This window comes from Belonocnema kinseyi, chromosome 8, assembly GCF_010883055.1.
Source record: "Belonocnema kinseyi isolate 2016_QV_RU_SX_M_011 chromosome 8, B_treatae_v1, whole genome shotgun sequence".
Classification (NCBI taxonomy): Eukaryota; Metazoa; Arthropoda; class Insecta; order Hymenoptera; family Cynipidae; genus Belonocnema; species Belonocnema kinseyi.
In genome coordinates, this window is record NC_046664.1 from 61,038,480 (window position 1) to 61,059,609 (window position 21,130).

The 21,130-nt window shown below is 26.5% G+C and overlaps 2 protein-coding genes across 3 annotated transcripts in view; one reads left to right on the forward strand and one right to left on the reverse strand.

Moving 5' to 3' along the window:
* The window catches only part of LOC117178773 (protein lethal(2)denticleless), a 34,673-nt gene extending 34,379 nt beyond the window's left edge, over positions 1–294 (reverse strand). Inside the window, exon 1 of the mRNA XM_033370236.1 lies at positions 165–294. Coding sequence (XP_033226127.1) covers positions 165–207 — 43 coding nt within the window. The 5' untranslated portion in view covers positions 208–294. The remainder of the gene's footprint in view (positions 1–164) is intronic.
* A 130-nt stretch (positions 295–424) lies between these two features.
* Positions 425–19,253, forward strand: LOC117178828. 2 transcript variants are annotated; one of them, XM_033370322.1, is made up of 3 exons: positions 425–601; positions 5,263–5,368; positions 15,315–19,253. In XM_033370322.1, exons 1-3 carry the CDS (start codon positions 528–530, stop codon positions 18,555–18,557), a joined length of 3,423 nt encoding a protein of 1,140 aa, XP_033226213.1. In that variant the 5' UTR covers positions 425–527; the 3' UTR covers positions 18,558–19,253. The 2 variants fall into 2 exon arrangements, with proteins under 2 accessions (XP_033226213.1, XP_033226214.1); XM_033370323.1 differs by lacking the exons at positions 425–601; positions 5,263–5,368 and adding an exon at positions 8,547–8,607.
* The last annotated feature ends 1,877 nt before the right edge of the window (positions 19,254–21,130 follow it).

Genomic DNA, 21,130 nt, shown 5'->3' on the forward strand with positions numbered 1-21,130 from the left:
ATTTACAATGAACTTAACAAAAATTGGAACATATTTTAATTAAAACAGTCGTACATCAGAAAAAATATTCATTCAACATAACCTATAAACCGGTCTCATTTCGGCCAAAGTAAAATTCTATTAAAAATAAAGACAGGTTACAAAAAAAGGTGTATTTTTCTCACCGAACCCCAATTGTCGTCTCACAATCGAGCTGAAAATGCTCATTTTGCCACTACATTTACTAAAACGATAATAATTAGAATCCGAAGAATAATTTTGTTTACATCACAGATTTTAGATTAGCAATGCGCGGGAAAAATCCTGTTAGTTCCCGCAAAAATCGAATAATGGAAGGCGAGTTTACAAGAAGCAGCGCTTAACAATGTAGAATGTACATGCGAAGCCACCCATCACGTTGTTTTCCAAAATGGCGCAAACCTTGAAATGCAAGAAGCGGAAAATTCCATCTTTTTATTATGTTTTCGTAGTGAATCGCCTCCTGGTTTAAAAAACGCGTGTCGAATGTATCTACAGATAAAAGAGGCATGTCTATCAACGAAAATAACAATAACCTTGATGCACAATTTCTCTCACAATCGTTTACTGAAGGGAGTGAAAGGTAATTTGAGGTTATGTTTTGTTTTTGTGACAACGTCATACGCAAGTAAACATCTTTTACATCTTTCTCAATGTTTACCTGGTGATTAAAAACTTTTTGCACATTCCTTGTGTTACATGTTTTATTCAGACTGCAATTTTCAATAGAAATATAATTCTTGAGGATTTCACTTCTGGTTAATTGCTCAAATTGGCAGGAAGAAATTCTTGGGGAAAGCAAAATAAACATCCTGTTGCTTAAAAGTAAATGAGAATAACAGGTTTTTTTGTTGCATAACATATTCTCTAAGAAATCCCTCAAAGCTTTTACTAATTGTAAGTATTTATATTAATGGAATTGTAGGCTTATTTCGGCATTTATTTTTGTTTTTAATTCAAGATTTAATGTAAAGAAATGTACGTTTTTGGAACAAATGAGACATTCATTCATGCCTAAAATTATTCTTCAGTTTTAAATTAGAATAATTTATTTAATGTTAAAATTTGTTTAAAAAATAATTACATTTACTGCTTTTTGGATAATTTTCAGTTTGAAATTAATTTTTTATCAAAATCTGACAAGGGTAATGCCTAAATGTTTTCCACTCTAGTCATTTTTCTTTTGCTTAATACATTTCATAAAAATTTCCACAAATTTGTTTAAAATTATTTTTTTTTGTGAAAATTCAACTATTTTGTTAAAAATGTATCTATTATAGTAGAAATGGAATCATTTTTCGTTAAGAATCATAACTGTTTTGTTGAAAATTAATCGTTTTCAGTTGATGATTTAACTACTTAGTTGAAAGTGGAAATACATTGTTAAAAATTCTAATTTTTGGGCATATGTTCGATCATTTTTTTATACAAAAAAAATCTTAACTTTTGGTCAAAATTGAGCTGTTTTCTAGAAAATTCTTATTGTTGTTGAAAATTTCTCTTCTTTATCTGAAACTTTAACTATTTGGATAAAAATTCATGTATTTTGTTGAAAATTCTTGTTTTGTGCAAGTTATCAATACTCTTAGTGAGTCACTCTTAGTGAGTAATAAATTTTTATTTTTTTTCATCATCTTTGTTTTTCTCAAAAACTTGAAAGTTTAAAAAAAAGTTCTATAGAATAAAAATGTCTTGAAATTAAACATAGAATACTATGAAAACTTTTTACATTTTTTAGAAAAAAATTTTGATTTTTCAAAAAATTTGAAATTTGAAATATGCAAAAATAAATCTGAAAAAATTCAAGAATATTCTTTGACTAATTCTAGACATTTTTATTCTTGGAAAATTTGTACCAGAACCTATAGATTTTGGGAAATAATTGATGAAACTACATGCGAAAAGAATTCACATGAAAAGAATTCGCATGAAGTTTGATCAATTATTTCCCAAACTATAGGCTCTGGTACACGTTTTCCAAGAATAAAAATATCTTAGAATTAGTCAAAGAATATTCTTGATTTTTTTCAGATTTTTTGAAAAATTTTGTTGTAAATTTCAAATTTTTGATTTCTTGAAAAATCAAAAAAAAATTTCTAAAAAATCTGAAAAAATTTCATAGTGTTCTATAGTTAATTTCAAGACATTTTTAATCTATGGAACTTTTTTTTAAACTTTGAAATTTTTGAGAAAAACAACGATGATGGAAAAAAACAGTTTTTGGGACATTTTTGCATTTTGTCCGCCATTTTGGAAGAAAAAACATATATATATATATAAATTTTCTGTTAAAGTTTAAGAATTTTGCGCACCGATGGTTGAATAAATTTTAAGATATTAACGCGTTTTATGTATAAAACAAAATTATAAAAATAAAAAATAAAACATTTTTCACTATTTTTGTATGCAAAAACCGCCATATTTAATTTTGAAGGTAAAATGTTCGAATTTTGACCACGGATTCGAATTTAGCTCACCTAAAAACATAAGGAACAGTACTTTTGATCTATTTATTGTTTTGTTATACAGTTGAAATTGTATCTGTTTTAGGTGAAAATTAAACTATTTTATTAAAAATTCCCCTTTTTGACAGAAAAGTAATCTCATTAGTTTTGAGTTTATCTTTTTGGTTAAAAATTAAATTCTTTGGTTGCAACTCTGACTAGAATTTTCTTGAAAACTCCATTTTTTTGCTTTTGAAAATTTAATTTTCTAACTGATAATTTAACTTTTCTGTTTTTGATTGAAAATTTATCTTTTTAATTGCAAATTCATCTGTTGCCATAGAATATTAATACTTTAGTATATAATTCATTTTTTTGTTGTTGAAAATTTAAATATTTTATGTCAAAAATGTTTTAGGTAAAAATTCGACTATTTTATATAAATGTCGTATTTTTTGGTGACATAGTCATCATTTTGGTTGAAAACTCATATTTTTGGTCGGAAATTTAATTGTTTGGTTCAAAATACATTTTCTATTTAAGATTCATCTTTATAGTTTAAAATTCATTTCTTTAGTTGAAAATTTAACCATCAGGTTGAAAATGTTGCAGGTGAAACTTCAACCATTTTATTGAAGATTCGTCTTTCTGGTCGGCAATTCATATATTTAGTTAAGAATTCATTTGTTTTCTTATTAGAGATTCCTCATTATATCTTAAAATTAATTCCTTTGGTTAAAAATATAATTTATTGGTTAAAAATTTATTTTTCTAACTGAAAATTGAACTATTCTAGTTTTGGTTGAAAGTTGACCTTTTTTAATTAAAACTTCGTGTATTTTTTTTGAAAATTCGTCTTTTGGTGTAGAACATTAATACTCTGGGTGACTAATTCCTTCTTTAGTTAAACTTTAATTTTTTGATTAAAAATGTAACCATTAGGACAAAAATTTCATTAAATATTTTATTTTAAGCGGGAAATTTATCGGTTTTAAGTGAAAAATGAACTATTTTATTAAAAATTCGTTTTTTTTTCGTAAAAAAGTAATCATATGGCTGAAAGTTTATCTTTTTGAATAAAAATTGATTTCTTTTGTTGAAATATTGACAATTTTTTAAAATATTTTTTTTTGTGTTGAAAATTTATTTTTAAACTGAAAATTCGGCTATTCTATTTCTGGTTGAAAATTGATATTTTTAATTAAAAATTCGTCTTTTGTGTTAGAATATTAATCTTTTTGGTAACTCATTAACATTTTTGGTCGCAGATTTAACTATTAAGTTGAAAAACCCTGTAAAAGTTCAAATATTTTGTTGAAAATTGTTGTATTTTGTTAAAAATGTTTCTTTTTTGATAGAAAATTATTATTCTTGATTTACAATTTATCTTTTTCGATAAAAATTAATTCATTTTGTTAAAAATGTAACTATTTAGTTAAAAATTCTTTTATTGTTTGAAGGGTTAACTATTAATTTTAAAATTGAAAATTCGTTTATTTTGTTAAAAATTTGATTTTTGTGGTAGAATATTAATCATTTTGGTTATTAATTCATATTTTTGGTTAGAAATTGATTACTTTCATTGAGAATGAACTACATATTAAGTTGAATATTCATTTTAAAATTTAAATAATTTTGGTTGAAACTTTATCTATTTGGATGAAAATTTAGTTCTTTTATCGAAAATTAGTTTTTTAAGATTGATAATTAATTTTTCTGACTAAAAATTTATTTATTCTACTTTTGGTTAAAGATTGATCTTTTTAATTGAAAATTCGTGTATTTTGTTAAAAATTCGTATTTTGTACTAGAATATTGATCATTTTGGTTACTAATTCATCTTTTTGGTGGAAAAAGTGTTTTACTTTGGTTAAAAATATAACTATCAAGTTGAAAATTCCTTAAAAAATTTAAGTATTAATTTGAGAATTTGTCTTTTAGGATACAAATTTATTTCTTTGGTCAAAAATTATTTTTTAAGACTGATAATTAATTTTATTTACTGAAAATCTATCTATTACATTTTTGTTTAATAATTTATATTTTCTTATAGAAATTTAATCTTTTTGGTTGAAAATTCACCTGTTTGGATAAAAATTAAACTTTTACGTTAGACTTTTATTTAATGTTAATATTTGTACTGCAAATTTAACTACTCTATTCTAAGTTGAAAATTCGACTTGTTTGGTAGAAAAGTAATCTTATTAGTTGAGAGTTAATTTTAACGCTTAAAAACGTAACTATTTGTTGACAATTTGTTTGTTTTTTTTGGTTTGTTCTTGAAAATTGATCTTTATTTATCAAAAATTCATGTATTTTGTATAAAATACGTTTTTTTGGACTAGAATATTAATACTCTTGATAACTAATTCCTTTTTAAGTTGAACATTAATTTCTTTGGTTGAAATTTAATTATTAGGTTAAAAATTCCTTTAAAGATTCAAATATTTAGTTGTAAATTCATATATTTTGTTGAAAATCAATGACTTTTGGTAAAAGATTATTTTTCTGTTAAAAATTCATTCCTTTGGTTTAAAATTTGTTTTTTAAAATTAAAAATTAATTTTGTGAACTGGACATTTTTCTATTCTAGTTTTTGATCTAGTTTTATATTTTGGTACACTTTTGAGTTACCCTCGACTAAAAAACAAGATTTTAGGATATTTGAAAATGTTTTTATTTTCGAAAATCTCCGCTTCAAAAATGATCAAGCTTTTGACAATTACCCATAACGTGAAATATAAAAAACGTTATATTATTCTACTAAAAAATGGTTATTTCATTGTGCTTAAACTTACAGAATCCCAGGCAGTTCGATACCTGCATTCAAGTTCCAGGTGCCAAGAAAAATATTGGAAGAACGAGCAAAATCCTGGGATAGTCTTTTTGAAAAATATTCAATGGAAGTGAGTATTTTTAATTTCTTTCTTTATGTTTGGATACCATTTCTTTATGATAATTCATATTTTCAGTCTCCTTTTTGTCCTGATATTTTTACCATGAAATATTAATACGATATTCAGGTTTATAGAATTGACAAATGCGAAAATGAAAAATTTGAAATAATGCAACGGCTTATAATAGGTGTAATTTTTAGAAATAATGTATGAAGAGGTATATGATTTTATGCATTGACAATTGAAAATTGCAAAAAAGTGAAATTATGATTTAGACGTTGTCTCGGTGGAGAGTAGTTTCATGGTATTAAAAGTTCTGCAAACGTTAAAATAAAAAATTCGACTACTACTCTCAGATTCTTATACGTTTCTCTTAATAAAGTTTATAAATCACGGAGTAAATCAGGCAGGTATCAATATGTTAAAAATTATAAAAACTATATTCGAAACTTTTATCAGGGTGTCTACCCTACCTGGAAGACCTGGAATTTTCAGGGAATTTTTATATTCCTGGACAAATCTGGAAATGTAATTGCAATATAAAAGTGAATCACAGTGATTGATCGTGTTTAATTGAAATTTCAAATATCTGGATGTACATTAATTTATTTTGTTTAATTCTAAAATTAAAAATTTTTTAAATTTAAGCCTGATTAAAAGTTTAAAAAATTTTAGTTCAATATTACTTTTTTTATTTCATTCATAATTTTATTTGAATAGTCATTTCTGTTTGAAATATGAGTTATTTTGTTAAATATTCATTTTTTTCTTTGGCTGAAAATGAATTTTCTTTGCTCAAAAATATAATCATCCAGTTTAAATTTAAACTATTTTCTTAAGAATCGTTCTTTGCTTTGTTCAAAAAACATTTTTCTTACATTAAAATTGAACTTCAATTTTTTCTTCAAAAATTTTTTTTTTTCAAGTTGAAAATTCTTCTGCTTTTGTAAAAAAAATAATCATTTTGTTGAAAAATTCATCCTTTTTTGTTTAAAATGCAATTATTCCAGTTAAATATTCATGATTTTAATTGAAAATTTATCTTTTTGATTGTGAAATAATGTATGAACTGAAAATTCAACTATTTGGTTGAAAATTTGTCTTTTTTGGTTAAAAATTCATCTATTTGGTTTAACATTTTTTTAAATAAAAATTTAACTATTTAACTTTTAATTGACAATTTTTCTTATTTTTAGTTAGAAATGAAATTTTGTGTTGAAAATTAATCGTATTTTTTGAAAATTAATATTTTTTGTTCAAAACTAAATTATTCCAGTCAAAGATTCATGATTTTGGTTAGAAATTTATGAATTTGATTGTAAAATAATTTTTTAATTGAAAATTCAATTATTTGGTTAAAAATTGGTCTTTTTTAGTTAAAAACACGTCTTTCTTGGTAGAAACTAATCTTCTTTGTTGACAGTTCATCTTCGTGGTTGACAATACAAGTATTCCGGTTAAAGATTAATCACTTTAGTTAAAATTTCGTCAGCTTGACTACAAAATTAATTTTTCAATCAGGAAACGCAACTGTTCCTTTTTAGGATGAAAGTTATACTTTTTTTTGGTTAAAAATTCAACTACTTGGTTCAAAGTTGATCTTTTTTAGTTGAAAATTTGATTATTTTTAACATTCGTCTTTTTTGGTTAACAAAGTAATCTCAGTAGTTAAAAGTTTATCTTTTTGTTTAAAAATGTAATTCTTTGGTTGAAAATGTGTTGTGTTGTTTGTTATTAAAGATTAAGTTTTCTTAATGAAAGTTATACTGATTTTTTGTTTGGTTAAAAATTTATTTTTTAATTGAAAATTCATATATTTTGTCGTCATTTTGCCTTTTTTTTTAAATTCTTTTCAATGATTGAAAATGTAACTCTTTTCTTTAAAATTCCTTTTTTTTAGAAAAGTAATCTCATTAGTTAAAAGTTTATCTTTTTGTTTAAAAATTTAATTCTTTGATTGAAAATGCGTTGTATTTTTTGTTATTAAAAATTAAGTTTTCTTAATGAAAGTTATACTGATTTTTTGTTTGTTTAAACATTTATTTTTTAATTGCAAAATCATGTATTTTGTTGACATTTCGTCTTTTTTTGTTAAAACAATATTTTTAATGATTGAAAATGTAATTATTTTCTTCAAAATCCCTTTTTTTTAGAAAATTTATCTCATTAGTTAAAAGTTTATCTTTTTGGTTAAAAATTTAATTCTTTGGTTGAAAATGCGTTGTTTTTTTTGTTATTAAAAATGTATGTCTTTTGTTGAAAATTAGTTTCTTGTAGTAGAACATAAATCATTTTGGTGACTGATTCATCTTTGTGGATGAAGATTTAACTATTAAGTTGAAAATTCATTTATTTTGTTAAAAATTATATATATTTTTTTTATTATAAAAGATTATTCTTCTTGGTTGAAAATTTATCTTTTTGGATAAAATATCATTTATTTAATTAAAAATTTAACTATTTTGTTACAAATTCCTTTTTGTTATGTTGTTGAAAATTTAGTTTTTTAACTGAAAATTTAGCTATTCTACTTTTGGTTAAAATTTGATCTGTTTTAATTGAAAATTCATGTATTTTGTTTAAAATTCGTATTTTGTGCTGCTACAAAATTAATCGTTTTGGCTACTATATCATCTTTTGGGTTGAAAATTCATATGTTTGTATCAAAATTAAACTATTCCGTTGCCTTTTTTTTTAATGTAATATTTTTACTGAAAATTGAACTACTCTATTTTAAGTTGAAAATTCGACTTTTTTGGTAGAAAAGTATTCTCGTTAGTTGAACGCTTATTTTTCCGGTTAAAAATGTAACTATTTTGTTGTAAATTTGTTTATTTGTTTGTTGTTGAACATTGATGTTTTTTATTCAAGATTCATATATTTGGTTGAAAATTCGATTGTTTTGAAAAATGCGCTTCGTTCTATGAAAAATTATTCCTGAAAAAAAACTTGAGATATCGAGAAAAACCTGGAATTGTCAAGGAATTTTTTTGTCAAGATTTGAGTAGAAACCCTGTTTCTTCGTTGCTGCTAAAATTATTTTAAAAAAAAGTAATTTGTGCACAATATATTTTACAAACATGAATCGCCATGAAATTTTTTACTTCCTTTATCGTTTGTCTTTATGCAACTGGTAATCCTTCTTATTTATTTTTCATAGAACTCTGCGCCGACGTGACATTGGTCGGTGGCGGCGTTCAGGATAAATTTGATCGGTGGCGGCGCGGCGACTTCAATGTCGGTGTGAGGTACAAAAACTGTCTGTTTTAATTTGTTTTGTGTTTTGTGCTTAGGAAAATTAAAAACATTATTTATTTCTAGCTTTTTAGTTTTTCGAATTTCAAAACTAAAAGCTTTTAGTCGAAATTTTCTATTTTAAAGAAAATTTGAAGTTTGCATATTTTATCTGAATAAATCTCTATTCGTATCGAATATAGTATAAATTCATGCGAATCGAGTTTTAAACATTCAATGCAGAACTCTTCTACTGGCACTAAACCTAAAAATGTTTAAAATCGGAAAATTTCAGTGAATTTATTTTTTTATTATTAAGTTGGAAAGATGAAATTTTGGTTTTTAATTTTTTTCTAAATTGCAAGAGAGAATTTTTTTTTTTTTTAAAGATTTTTATAGAGTGCGAAGGGACGAAATTATGTTTTTTATTTTTTTTTCCGAAATTGCAAGTGGCCATTATTTTCTTTTTAGTATTATTAGTGGTCTGATGGCGGAAATGTTTATTTTTACACTTTTTTTCTGAATTGGAAGAGGCGATTTTTTCTTTTTATAATTTTTATCGGGCTAAGGAAATTTCGATTATAAATTTTGTTTGTATTGTAACGGTAATTTTTTTATTTTTACTATTTATTTGGTTGGAAGGAAGGACATTTTTCTTTCAATTTTTTTTCTGAATTGGAAGGAAGAATTTTTTTACTTTTAAGATTTTTATGGAGTTTTAAGGGAGGAAATTACAATTTTCAAACTTTTTTAAATTAGAAAAGGTAAATTGTTATTAAGTTAGAAAGAGGCAGTTTTGGTTTCCAAATTTTTGCCGAAATGCAAGAGAAAACTTTGTTTATTTTTAAGATTTTTATAGAGTTGTTAGGGAAGAAATTATGTTTTTAACTTTTTTTTTCTAAATTGCGAGAGGCCATTTTTTCTTTTTATTTTTTCTTTTTTCTTTTATATATTTTTCTGAATGAACAGAGAGAAATTTTTTATTTTAAAAATCCATATTGAGTTGGGTGGGAGGAAATTTTGGTTTAAAGTTTTTTTCTGAATTTAAAGATGCCATTTTTTCGATTTAGCAATTTTATTTCACTGAAGGGGTAAACTTTTTATTTTAAATCTCTTTCCTAAATTGGAATATGTGACTTTTTATTTTTAACATTTTCTTTGAGTAAGAAGGGAGAAAGTTTCGATTTTCAATTTGTTCCGAATTGAAAGAGAACCTTTTTTCTTTTTAGCATTCTTATTGAATTGAAGGACGAAACTTTTTATTTAAAAGATTTTTTTCTGCATTGGAAGAGTGTGATTTATTATTTTTAACATTTTTATTGAGGAGGAAGGGGGAAATTTTCGTTTTTCAATTTTTTTCTTTAATTGAAAGAGGGATATTTTTTTGCCTTTTAAGATTTTTATTGATTTGGAAGAGAGAAAATTTTGGTTATTAATGGGTTTTCTGCATCGGAAGTAGCTAATTTTCTCTTTGTAACCTTTTTGTTAAGTGGGCGGTAGGCAAATTTGGTATTCATAAAATTCATATGAAAGGGGAGAACTTTTTATTTTCAATTTTGTAATAAATTGGAATTGCTATTTCGACCGTTTTTATTAATGTGATTAAAAGAAAGGATTCGTTTTAATTTAAAGCATTGGAAATTATAGCGTGGGTTTGTATTTATGAAACCAGAAATCTTTGAACTATTCAATTTATAAAAGTTTAAAATTTTGCAGATTAACCGCATTGAATTTAAAGCTGTTAATTTGAAAAGTTTTAAAATCTTATATTTTATACGTGAAAATTATTGAGCATGTAAATTAAAAATTTCAGAATAAAAATTTGTGGATTAGTTTGAAAAGCTAAAAATTCAAGAGTTCCACTTTGAGAGTGCTTTAATTTAAAGTTCAGTTCGGATTACTTAAAATGGAAAAATTTTCAGTTTTAAAAGTTCAAATCTTTTAATTTCAATAATCCTGAAATATTTCTGCAAACCGGAAAGAATGTGGGATTTTTTCACTCGATAATAGCGGCCACCCTCTTTTTGCATTTTAATGAATAAACAAATGAAATGAAAATCAGAGGTTTTAGCGTCGCGCAGACGTCTCATTTTCATATCAGGCATTATACGATTACATATTATATCGAAGAATTATTTCCGATGATCCACTTTTTAGGTAGTATTTTATATTTAAAGTTTATTGTTTTTATTTATTGTATTTTTTATTGTTAATTTAATTATAATATTTTCTTTCATCACTCTCCTGAGTGCGCAATCTGTTCGGATTTAAATTCTACGAAAATTCCAATTTAATATATGAACAATAGCTTTTTGTATACAAATTATTAATAAAAGTTTATAGTTCATTTCGCAAAAAAAGAGTCAAGGTATCAATTATTCAGTTTGGAAAGAAAAAATTTATTAGTTTGAGTACGGTCAGTTTTTCTTGCATAGTTCTAAATTTCACAAACGTAACATTATTGTTTACTTAAAGTAAGTTTCAAAGTACATGGTTTCAAAAGTTTTATTTCTTTTTTTTTAGCGAAAACTAAAAAAAAAAACATATTTAAAAATTAAGAAACCATTTGTTTTGTAGAAAAATTGTCTTCTTTTTTTTCCCTTGAGTTCAGCTGTTTTTGATTAAAATTGTATTGGTTAAAGTTTCTTCTCTTTAGTTAAAAATTTGTCCTTTATGTGTTTTTATTTTATTTTGGTTAAAACCTGATATGTTTTATTTGAAACTTACATTATTTGTTTAAAATTCGTCCTTTTTGATTGAATTCGTCGGCTTCTAATTAAAAATATTTTTTGGTTGAAATGTCAACTATTACATTTTTCATTCTTTCATGAAGATTAATATCTTTGGTTTAAAATAAACTATTTTAGTGAGTAATTTTTTCGTTAAAAATTGCTTAACTAAAAATTTAACTTGTCTTTTTTTGGATAAAAATTAGCATCTTTTAGTTTAAAATGAACTTTTTGGATGCAAATTCATGTTTTTTTTTTTTAATTCGTCTCTTTTGATTGAAAATGAATCATTATAGTACTTAACAATTAATCTTTCTGGTGGAACAATGATTTTTGACTGAAAATTTAACTATTCCAGTTGCAACTTCAAATATTTTTTTGAAAATTTGTTTTTTCGTTGTTTGAAAATGATTTTTTTACTAGAAATATAACGATTGAATATTTAATTCAAAAATCATTTTTTTTAGTGGAAAATTTTTGACTTTTGGGAGAAATTAATCTTTTGGGTTGAAAATTAATCTTTTTGTTGGAAATTTTTTGGTTTAAAATTCATGTTTTTGGTTTCCAATCTAACTATTCCAGTTAAAAATTCATCATTTTATTAGAAAATTTATCACTTTGTTCAATAATGTGACTATTAAAAAAAATCACTTTCATTTTTGTTGCAAATTAGTTTTTTTACTGAAAAATATAACTATTCTAATTTAAAATTACATCCTTTTAGTTGAAAAATCCTCTCTTTGATTAAACATTAATTTTTGACAAGAAATTAAACTATTCGTGTGTCGGTAGACAATTTATCTTTTTAATTACAAATTCATGCATTTTTTTATAAACTTCGTTTTCTTGGATAAAAATTAATCTTCTGAGTGGAAAATTCATTTTTTTTTTAAATTGAATTATTCCATTTTTGGTAGAAACTTGATATTTTTAGTATGAAATTCAACTATTTGGTTGAAAATTTGCCTTTTTGTATTTGATAATGCAAATATTTCTTTGAAAATCCATGTATATTGTTAAAAAATTGTATTTTGTTAAAAAATCGTCTTTTGGTTGAAAATTCAAGAATCCCTGTTGAATATTCATAATTTTAGTTAGAAATTTATTATGTTGGAAATTCATTATTTGGTTGAAAATTCAAATGTTTCGTTAAAAATTGGTCTTATTTTATTGAAAATTTAAATTTTATGTTAAAAATCCATATTAAAAGAAATCTTTCTTGGTAGAAAATGAATCGTCTTGTTTGAACATTTTTTATTTTGCTTAAAAGTTCAAGTATTGCAGTTAAATACTGATAATTTTAGTAATTAATTCATGTTTTTGGTTGAAAATGAAACTACTTGGTTGATATTTCAAATAAATTTTAAGAAAAATCAATTCTTTTTTTTAGAAAAAATAATTTTTTCAAATTGAAAATTTAAATATTCCTTTTTTGGTTGAAAAGTGATCTTTTTTAGTTCAAAATTCAGCTACTTGTTTGAAAATTGATCTTTTTCAATAGAAAATTGAACTGCTTGATTGAGAATTAATGTATTCTTTTGAAAAATCGCCTTTTTGGTAAAAAAAATTAATCTTTTTGGTTCAATTTTTTTAGAAAAAATAATGTTTCTAACTGAAAATTTGAATATTCTATTTTTGGTTGAAAAATGATCTTTTTTAGATCAAAATTCAGCTATTTGTTTGAAAATTTATCTTTTTCAGACTGTCTTTTTAAAAATTAAAACTTATACTATACACAACTTATACTTATACAAAAATAAATTTTTGTTTGGATTATTATTCAAATCGTGGACTTTAGAGACGAATTCAAGAAATAATTAATATTTTCAGTATTATTTAATTAATCCATCGTGCTAAAATATTTAAAAATAACTTGTAACATTAATTAAATTCCTAGAAACTAAAAGAAAATTATTTATTATAAATTCGCGAGAAATTATACTTGGAAAAAACTTAAGATACCTACAGGGTGGCGACTTCATCGAGAAAAAACCGAGAAATGACCAGGAATTTAATTTAAAGGACCGGGAATTTACTTCTGATTTCAGTAAAGTTCAAGTTTTCATTATTTTAATAATAAGTTAAATCATAATTTATTATTAAATTTTTATTTCTTTAGAAATTTAATTAGTTTGATAATGTGTCTACTTTGTGAAAGATTTGCATTTTTATCTAGAAAATTAATTTTTATCGTTAAAGGTTCATCAGATCGAATAAAAATTGATCGTTACTTGTTCAAAATTCAACCGTTTTGATGGAAATTCATTATTTAAATTAAAAATCCATTTCCTAGGTTGGAATATGAGATTTTTGATTGAAGACCTGTTTTTTCTTTGGGCAAAAAAGAATTTTTTGCCGAAAATTTAACTATTTTGTTGAAAATTTGTTTCTTTTTTGGTTGGAAATTATATTGTTTTTTAAATTGAAAACGTAACTATTATTTCAGTTGAATATTCCATAATTTTAGATAAAAATTCTCTACTCCAAATTTTAGAAAAAGAAAATATTTCAAGTAGTATTTTTAATAAGTTCTTTTGTTAGAATTCATTTTTTTTTTTTAAGATTAATAATTTTAATTGAAAATTCATCTCTTTTTGAAAATGCAACTACTTTGTTGAAAATGATTTTCTCAACTAAAAACTTACTTTCGCAGTAAAAAATTATACTATTTTCCTAAAAATTCGACTTTTTTGGTTGAGAAGTAGATTTTTAACGAAAAATTGAACTATTCTGTTTTGGGTTCAAATTTTATCTTTTTTTTGTATAAAATTCAACTGTTTGGTTGAATGTTTATATATTTCTTTGAATAAACTGTTTTTTTTAAATTCATATTTTTGGTAGGTATAAAATTCAACAATTCCAGTTGAAGATTCATCATTTTGGTTGAAAATTCATCAGTTTGTTTGAAAAGTTAATTTTTTCAACTGAAAATTTAACCGTTCCAAGTTGGTTAGAAAATGGACCTTTTTAAGTTCAAAATTAAAGATTTGGATGTAGATTTGCCTTTTTAAATTGAAAATTAATTTATTTCGTAAAAAATTCACGTTTTTAGTTTAAAAATCTATATTTTTGGTAGAAAATTATTTGTTTCTTTGAAAGTTAATTTCCTTGCTTAAAAATTCTTCTTTTCTGTTGAAAATTCAAATATTCCAAGAAAATATTCGTAATTTTAGTTAAAAATACATTTACCTGGTTGAAAAATAAATTCTTTTGTTGAAAATTATGAGTTATTTTTTGAAGGTTCATAATTTTAATTAAAAATTCTTTTTTTTTTTGCTGAAAAATAAGTTGTTTGATTTAAAAAAGTTTTTTCTTTTTACTATTTTATTAAAAATTTCTTTCTTTTTTGATTGAACTTTGATTTTCTTAACTTAAATTTTAATTATTTCTGTTTTGTTTGGCAATTTATCTATTTTAGTAAACATTTTTTTGTTTTAGGTTGAAAGTTTAACTATTTCAGTTGAAGATTTATCATTTTAGTTGAGAATTTATCAGTTGAGATGAAAATTATTTTTTTTTTTAGATATGCAACTATTCATTTTTGTTTTGAAAATGGATTTTTTTCTGTTTCAAAATTCAACTATTTCGTTAAAATTCATGTATTTTATTGAAAAATTGTATTTTTTTGTAGAACATCAATCTTTTTGACTGAAAATTAATCTTTTTTGTTTAAAATTTAAACGTTTCAGTTAAAGATTCATAATTTTATTTGAAAGTTCATTTTATTTTGTAATTTTTGCTCTCTGGTGTTAAAGGTTGTTTAGAATGAACTTCCTGAATTAAAAAAAAATGTTTGCGTTTTGCGACAACTATGAATATTTTATTTTTAGTTGACCGGAAAAAAACCGGGAAATGACCGGAAATTTGAAATCGTCCGCCGAATGGCCACCCTGACCTGGAAAAAGAAAACCCTGAAATTATCAGGGAATTTTCATCCAGGATTCGAGTAAACACCCTAACTTTATTTCTTTAATCTCCTTTCATTTCAACAGATAACTGATGCCGTGGAACTGAATTTGGAAACGTTGAAACCGGAAACCGACCCTATTAACGAATATGTTCCCGAACGTCGCATCCCAATGCGAAATCCGCCAGCATGCATCCAATACTGGGTGGACACGGGAAAACCTCCATGCAAGGCCTACGCTGACGAAAATTATAATTCTGACTCGGGTTCTTCTCTCTCCGAATGTGAAGTTTCAGCACCACTTCCAGCTCCATCTCCTCCTATGAAATACACCCTGCCACATCCACCCCAACCAGCCAATATCCCACACGAGAATATTCAAGTTCCCTCCGTCATTTCGAGCAGTTCCGTCAATACTCGAGAGTACATCTTATCTGCCACGCAATTTACCGCGAAAAAGGCCAATTTAGCAACGATGGAGAGTCTCATGAATTCAAGAAAAGTGCCCGATCTGGTCAATATCGAAGACACCTACGTAGACGTATGTGGAACAGACGAGCTTCCCCGAATCGCTGAAGAAGCTAATCAAATCAGCGATCCTGGTTGTATAATCTCGAAAAATATAAAAGGCGCAAATTTCCTGTCGAATTGCGAGCTGAACGAACTGGAAAGACCACTAATTCTTGGTGAAATGTTCAACAAAAATCTTGCTGACGAAATTCTGAGAGTAAGCACCGGAAGTTTGAAGATTGGCGATGTGATTCCAAGTCTGCAACGAATTCGCGATGGTCCCGAGAACTATAATGTCGATGACCTCTATGCAGACAAGATACCTTCTGAAAAGTCGGAGGATTTAATTGAATCTGGGAAAAATATGAGTCCTCCTGCAACTCCACCTCCGAAAATCGTAAAGCAACCCCCGACGAGGGATTTAAATCGAAGGAAACTTTTCACGAATACCAGTTCCCCGATTGAACTTATGAAATCGTCGAGACAGGGAGGTTTTTTTGGCTCAAGACGATTCTCGTCGAATACAAATCTTCATCCTGCATTGGCTGAATTTAACGTGGTTCAGAATCAAAGCGAGGCGACTACTCTTCGAAGGAAGAAGTCACTTTTCAGGCGGAAGAAGTTGCTGAAAATTGCCGAAGCTGGGAAGGAGAAGGTGCGAGAGGATGAGAATGAGGAAGTTCGGGAAATCAGAGAGGTTCGTTTGCGACGAAGAGCAGTATTAGAATTGGAGAGAGCATCGAAGAGTTTAATTTGGAGACACACGCAGCCTGGAAGTGGAAAGAGGAAAAGCAAGAGAGTTTCGTTTAAAGCCGCTTCAAAAAAGGTGAGGAGAGCCAAGGCGACGAAAATTGCATCCATCAAAGCCGCAGTCGATGATGATTTTTTAAATAAAAACGATCTGAAACTTCGAGATCTGGTTGTTTCGTTAGAAAGATTGCCGGCCGCTGTGCTTGAAAAACTCCTCCAGAAAAATCAATTGGAAGCTTCAACTAAAGAGACTTCGGCGGAAGAACCTGCAGACGTTTCAAAAAGGAATTTCAATGGATTTAATTCTGCGGATATTGATGAATCTTTGGCGAAATCTGAACAGAAAGTGAATAGTTTGGTCGAGTCTGATGAGGATGAGGACGAGACTCAAAACCGGAACTTGAGTAAGAGATCCAGCTCTTTGAAAAAGAGTTTCACGAAACAAATCATTTCACTTTCTTCCGATGAGGAAGATATTTTTAAAGTTGCTGAAATTCCGAAATTGAAGCTCGGAAATCAGGATTCTGGCGACGAAGAGTTGAAAGAAAATTTGTATGCGAATGGCGCAGAAATAGGAGAGAAAAATTCATCAGTGCTGAAAAATCAAGAGCATAATTCTCTGGAATCTAAGGTTTTGTCTCCTAAATTGAAAAATAAAAAGCCGAATTCACCTCCTAAATCCAGTAAGAAAAATGAGAATAGTGAAGCGCAAACTTCGCATCTTAAACTAGATTCCAAACCCGAAATTCCCAGAAAATCTATGAAGATCGTTTTCACTCTTTCTTCAGACGAAGACGATGACTTTACAAAAATAATCGAAAAGTCCTTCGCGCTCACGAAATCTGATAAGAAAAAGCTTAGCAAAACGTGTAATGACCTTAAACAAAGTAAAAAAATCCCTTCCAATCAAGTTCGAAGTAGTTGTGGACCCTTTTCTGGCCAAAAGACTGACGAAATTTTCGTGAAGCCTCAATTTGACTCGAGAAGGAAAAAAGTCAATGACGTAAAGTTAAATAATTTATCTGCTAGGTTTGAGACTGATACTTTGAAAGTTGGTGACAATAATTTGAAAGACGACAACGACGAGAATGAAATGACAAATAAAGACAGGAATCAGTCTGCGAATTCGAGTCCTTTTGAAAATATGGACACCAGACGAGTCTCGAGACTCGTGCTAGTTTCTTCCGGAGATTCCAGCGACTCGGATAATAATGCAACACTATTGAGAAAGAAAAAGAAACGGAAATTCTCTTCCAAGCGAGAATCCACTAATTCAAGAAGATCCTGGAAAAATAATCTTCTTGGCTCTACAAAAGTTGCAAGTAAAAAACCCGCTCTTGAAACTTTGGAGGAAGAACATTCGGATGCGAGGGACAATTCTCAAAAGTTAATTAAAAATCGACTGAGACCTTCGATAAAGTCGGAGAAAAAAAAATCAGTGTTTTTTGAAAAGGATTCCAATTCCGATTCAGTATGCGAATTGTTTGACAATCTTCCCAAGCCGCAAGTTTCATGTGAAACGAAACAAGAATCAAAGGATAAAAGTCCTTCGAAAGTGAAAAATTCGCTTAAAAAGTTGCGGAATAATTTTCCTAAATCAAATCTACAGATTCGGAAGGAAATGGCAAAGTCTCTCAAATCATTTTCTACGTTTAATAATAAAAGGAAGAGGCCTGGATTTGGTGGATCGATTAGTTCGGATAGTGAAGACAGTCAAAGTGACCTCGAATTCACAGAAAGACCGCGAGTGAAGAAAATCGGGACTTTTGAAAATAGTGAGAATGTCATTCGAACTTTGCATCCAGAGAAAAGAATCAGGAAGAAGGTTGAAGAAGCGAGTTACGACTGTTCAATGAATATATTTGGTGACGATCAAAGTCGAGATTCTTCACTGAATATATTTGGATCTTCGAGGGATTCTTCGGACGATGAAAGTATTTTGCATCTGAACTTCAAGAATCGTTGTGAAAACTTGAAAGGTAATCAAAAGTTCGTGAAAAATGTAGGGCCGGGGATAAAATTGCAAACATTTAGAACAAAGTCGTATTGGGAATCGGATTCGGATTAGTTTAGGATTTTTTTTTAATATTAAATCGCTTTTCAAGTAATTCGGAAAGTAGTGTAAATACTGTCGAGTTTAGAAGTGGGTTATTTCTTTGATGACAGATAAACTTATTTTTGTTCTGATGAAACAGTGTTTAGAATAAATCCAAATACATTTTTGCGGTGCATTTTGAAGTTTCAGGGAAACTAAGAATGAATAAAAAATTAGTTTATTTAAAATGTACTTCTGTTCATCAAATTTATGTATTGAGATGCCTATTTCTATGATAAACTTAATTTAATGGGCTCGGATCGTGCGATTTTTTCGGCTTTTTCCAACTTTTTTTGTAAATATATGAATTTTTGAAGAAAAATAGGACAAATTGAAGATTTTCCCCGTTGTTCTCTGAAATTCGCTATATTTAGTTTCAATTTCAATCACAATTAAATTTGTGAGATGAAAATTCAAAAGTGGAAATGAAAATTGTATTTTTATTTTTGTAAATTCGTATTCAAAGTCTTAATTTTTTCAAATTGCAAGTCTAAAGTGTTGGACATTTTCAAGTCGAAAACGTTTGAAATCGATTCGTTTCAAATTTAATAACAGTTTTTACACTCTTTCCCTTTTTCCTCTTTTTATAAGGAGAATAAAACGAATTGAATTAATGGAACTCAATAAGAAAATTCAGCTATTTTTGGTTGAAAGTTTTTTTTTTTTGTTTTGTTAAAAATTCGACTATTGGTTAAAAGTTAAATTATTTTATTAAAAATTCAACTATTTTGTTGAACATTCGCCTTTTTGGATAAAGAAAATTAATCCTTGGGATTTAAAATTCCTCTTGTATGGTAGAAAAGTCATCTTTTTGGTTGAAAATACATCTTTCTCTTGATTCAAAAGCAACTTTCTTGTTGGAAAATTAACTGAATTCTAAAAAATTGCAAATATTTGGTTCAAAATCTTTTGATTGAAGGTCCAAATATTTGGTTATAAATGCAACTTTTTGGTTACAAATTAATTGCGTTTGTTGAAAATTCAATTATTTGGTTACAAAGTAATTTTTTTCTATTAAAAACGATCTATTTCTTAAAAATTCAACTTTTCCGGCTAAGAATTTAACTTTCTTCTAAAAAATTCGTCTTTTTTTTGTTTGAAACTTGGAACATTTGGTTGAAAGTTCTATTGTTTCGTTTAAAACTAATCTTTTTTGGTAAAAAATTCCACTGTTTTGTAGAAAATTCGTCTTTCTGAATATAAAATTAGTTTTTATGGATTAAAAATTCATATTTCTTAGGGGCAAACTCATCATTTTTTGATGAAAAGTCCTCTTTTTTGGTTGAAAATTAACTTTTTTTCTTGAAAGATCGTCTTTTTTGATTTACAGTTCAACTATTTTGTTATAAATGCAGCTATTTAGTTGAAAATTCCTCTTTTTTGGTTAAAAATGAACTATTTTCTTGAAAATTCGTCTCTTTTGATCAAGAATTCAACTATTTTGTTGCAAATGAAACTATTTGATTGAAAATTTCTCTTTTTTGGTTAAAAATTAACTTTCGTCTTGAAAATTCGTCTCTTTTTATTGAGAATTCAACTATTTGATTGTAAATGCAACTATTTGGTTGAAAATTCATATTTGTAATTAAAAATTGAACTGTTTTGCAGAAAGTTCATCTTGTCGGCTTAAAATTTTAACTAGCTGGTTGAAAATTCAACTTTTTTGTTGCAAATTCAACTGATTGATTAAAAATAAACTTTACTTTGGAAATTCAGCTGTTTTGTACAAAAAATCGCCTTTATGGCTTGAAAATTTAATTATTTGGGTAAAGATAAATCTTTGGTTGAAAATTCATGTCTTCGGGTTGAAATATAACTTTTTGTAAAATATTCGTCTTTTTTGTTTGACTATTCATATTTTTATTTCGAAAATTAAAGTATTTCATTAAGAATTCAACTTTTTTGTTAACAGTTCGTCTCTTTGACTTGATATTTTAACTATTTGGTTATAGATGGAACTGTTTCTTTGAAAAAATATATTTTTTGCTGAAAAATTAACTATTTGATTGAAAATTAATCTTTCGGGCTTAAGTCAACTGTTTTATAAACTTGGTGTTCCGAAAGAAATAGTTTAAACCCAGATTGAGAATACTTTAAGCTATTTAAGCTATTTAAAACAATTGTTTTAACTTTAAAGTCTATTCAGCTTGTGTAAAGAATATTTTATAATAATAAGTTAGTGTTTCATTCTGCTTTTTTAAAAATAATTTTAAAAAATTTGATGCGTTTTTTGTGCGGACTTTTTTTCGAAATTGTATACGACTAATGCGGCTTTTTTAAAGCCTTCTAGTCGATCCGAGCCCTGTAATTGTAGGGAAACTAAGAATGAAGAAAATTTGGGTTCCAAAATATTTATTCCAAAATAATGTATTAAAGAAGTCGAATTATACAATTTGAGTGAATTTTTTACTGATCATCTCAGGGAATTTTTCTTCGTTTCTCTACGATTTTATCTAATTGTAAGAGTAATTTTTTGGTTACGGGTTTTGCATAAAATAAAAAGAGAGAATTTTCCAGTGAACAACTAAATATGTTGCGTCTAGGAA

Coding starts and splice junctions, on each gene's coding strand:
- LOC117178828 (XM_033370322.1), top strand. CDS start 528: ATGTCTATCAACGAAAATAACAATAACCTTGATGCACAATTTCTCTCA. Junction 602..5,262: donor TTTACTGAAGGGAGTGAAAG/GTAATTTGAGGT, acceptor TTAAACTTACAG/AATCCCAGGCAGTTCGATAC. Junction 5,369..15,314: donor TTGAAAAATATTCAATGGAA/GTGAGTATTTTT, acceptor TCATTTCAACAG/ATAACTGATGCCGTGGAACT.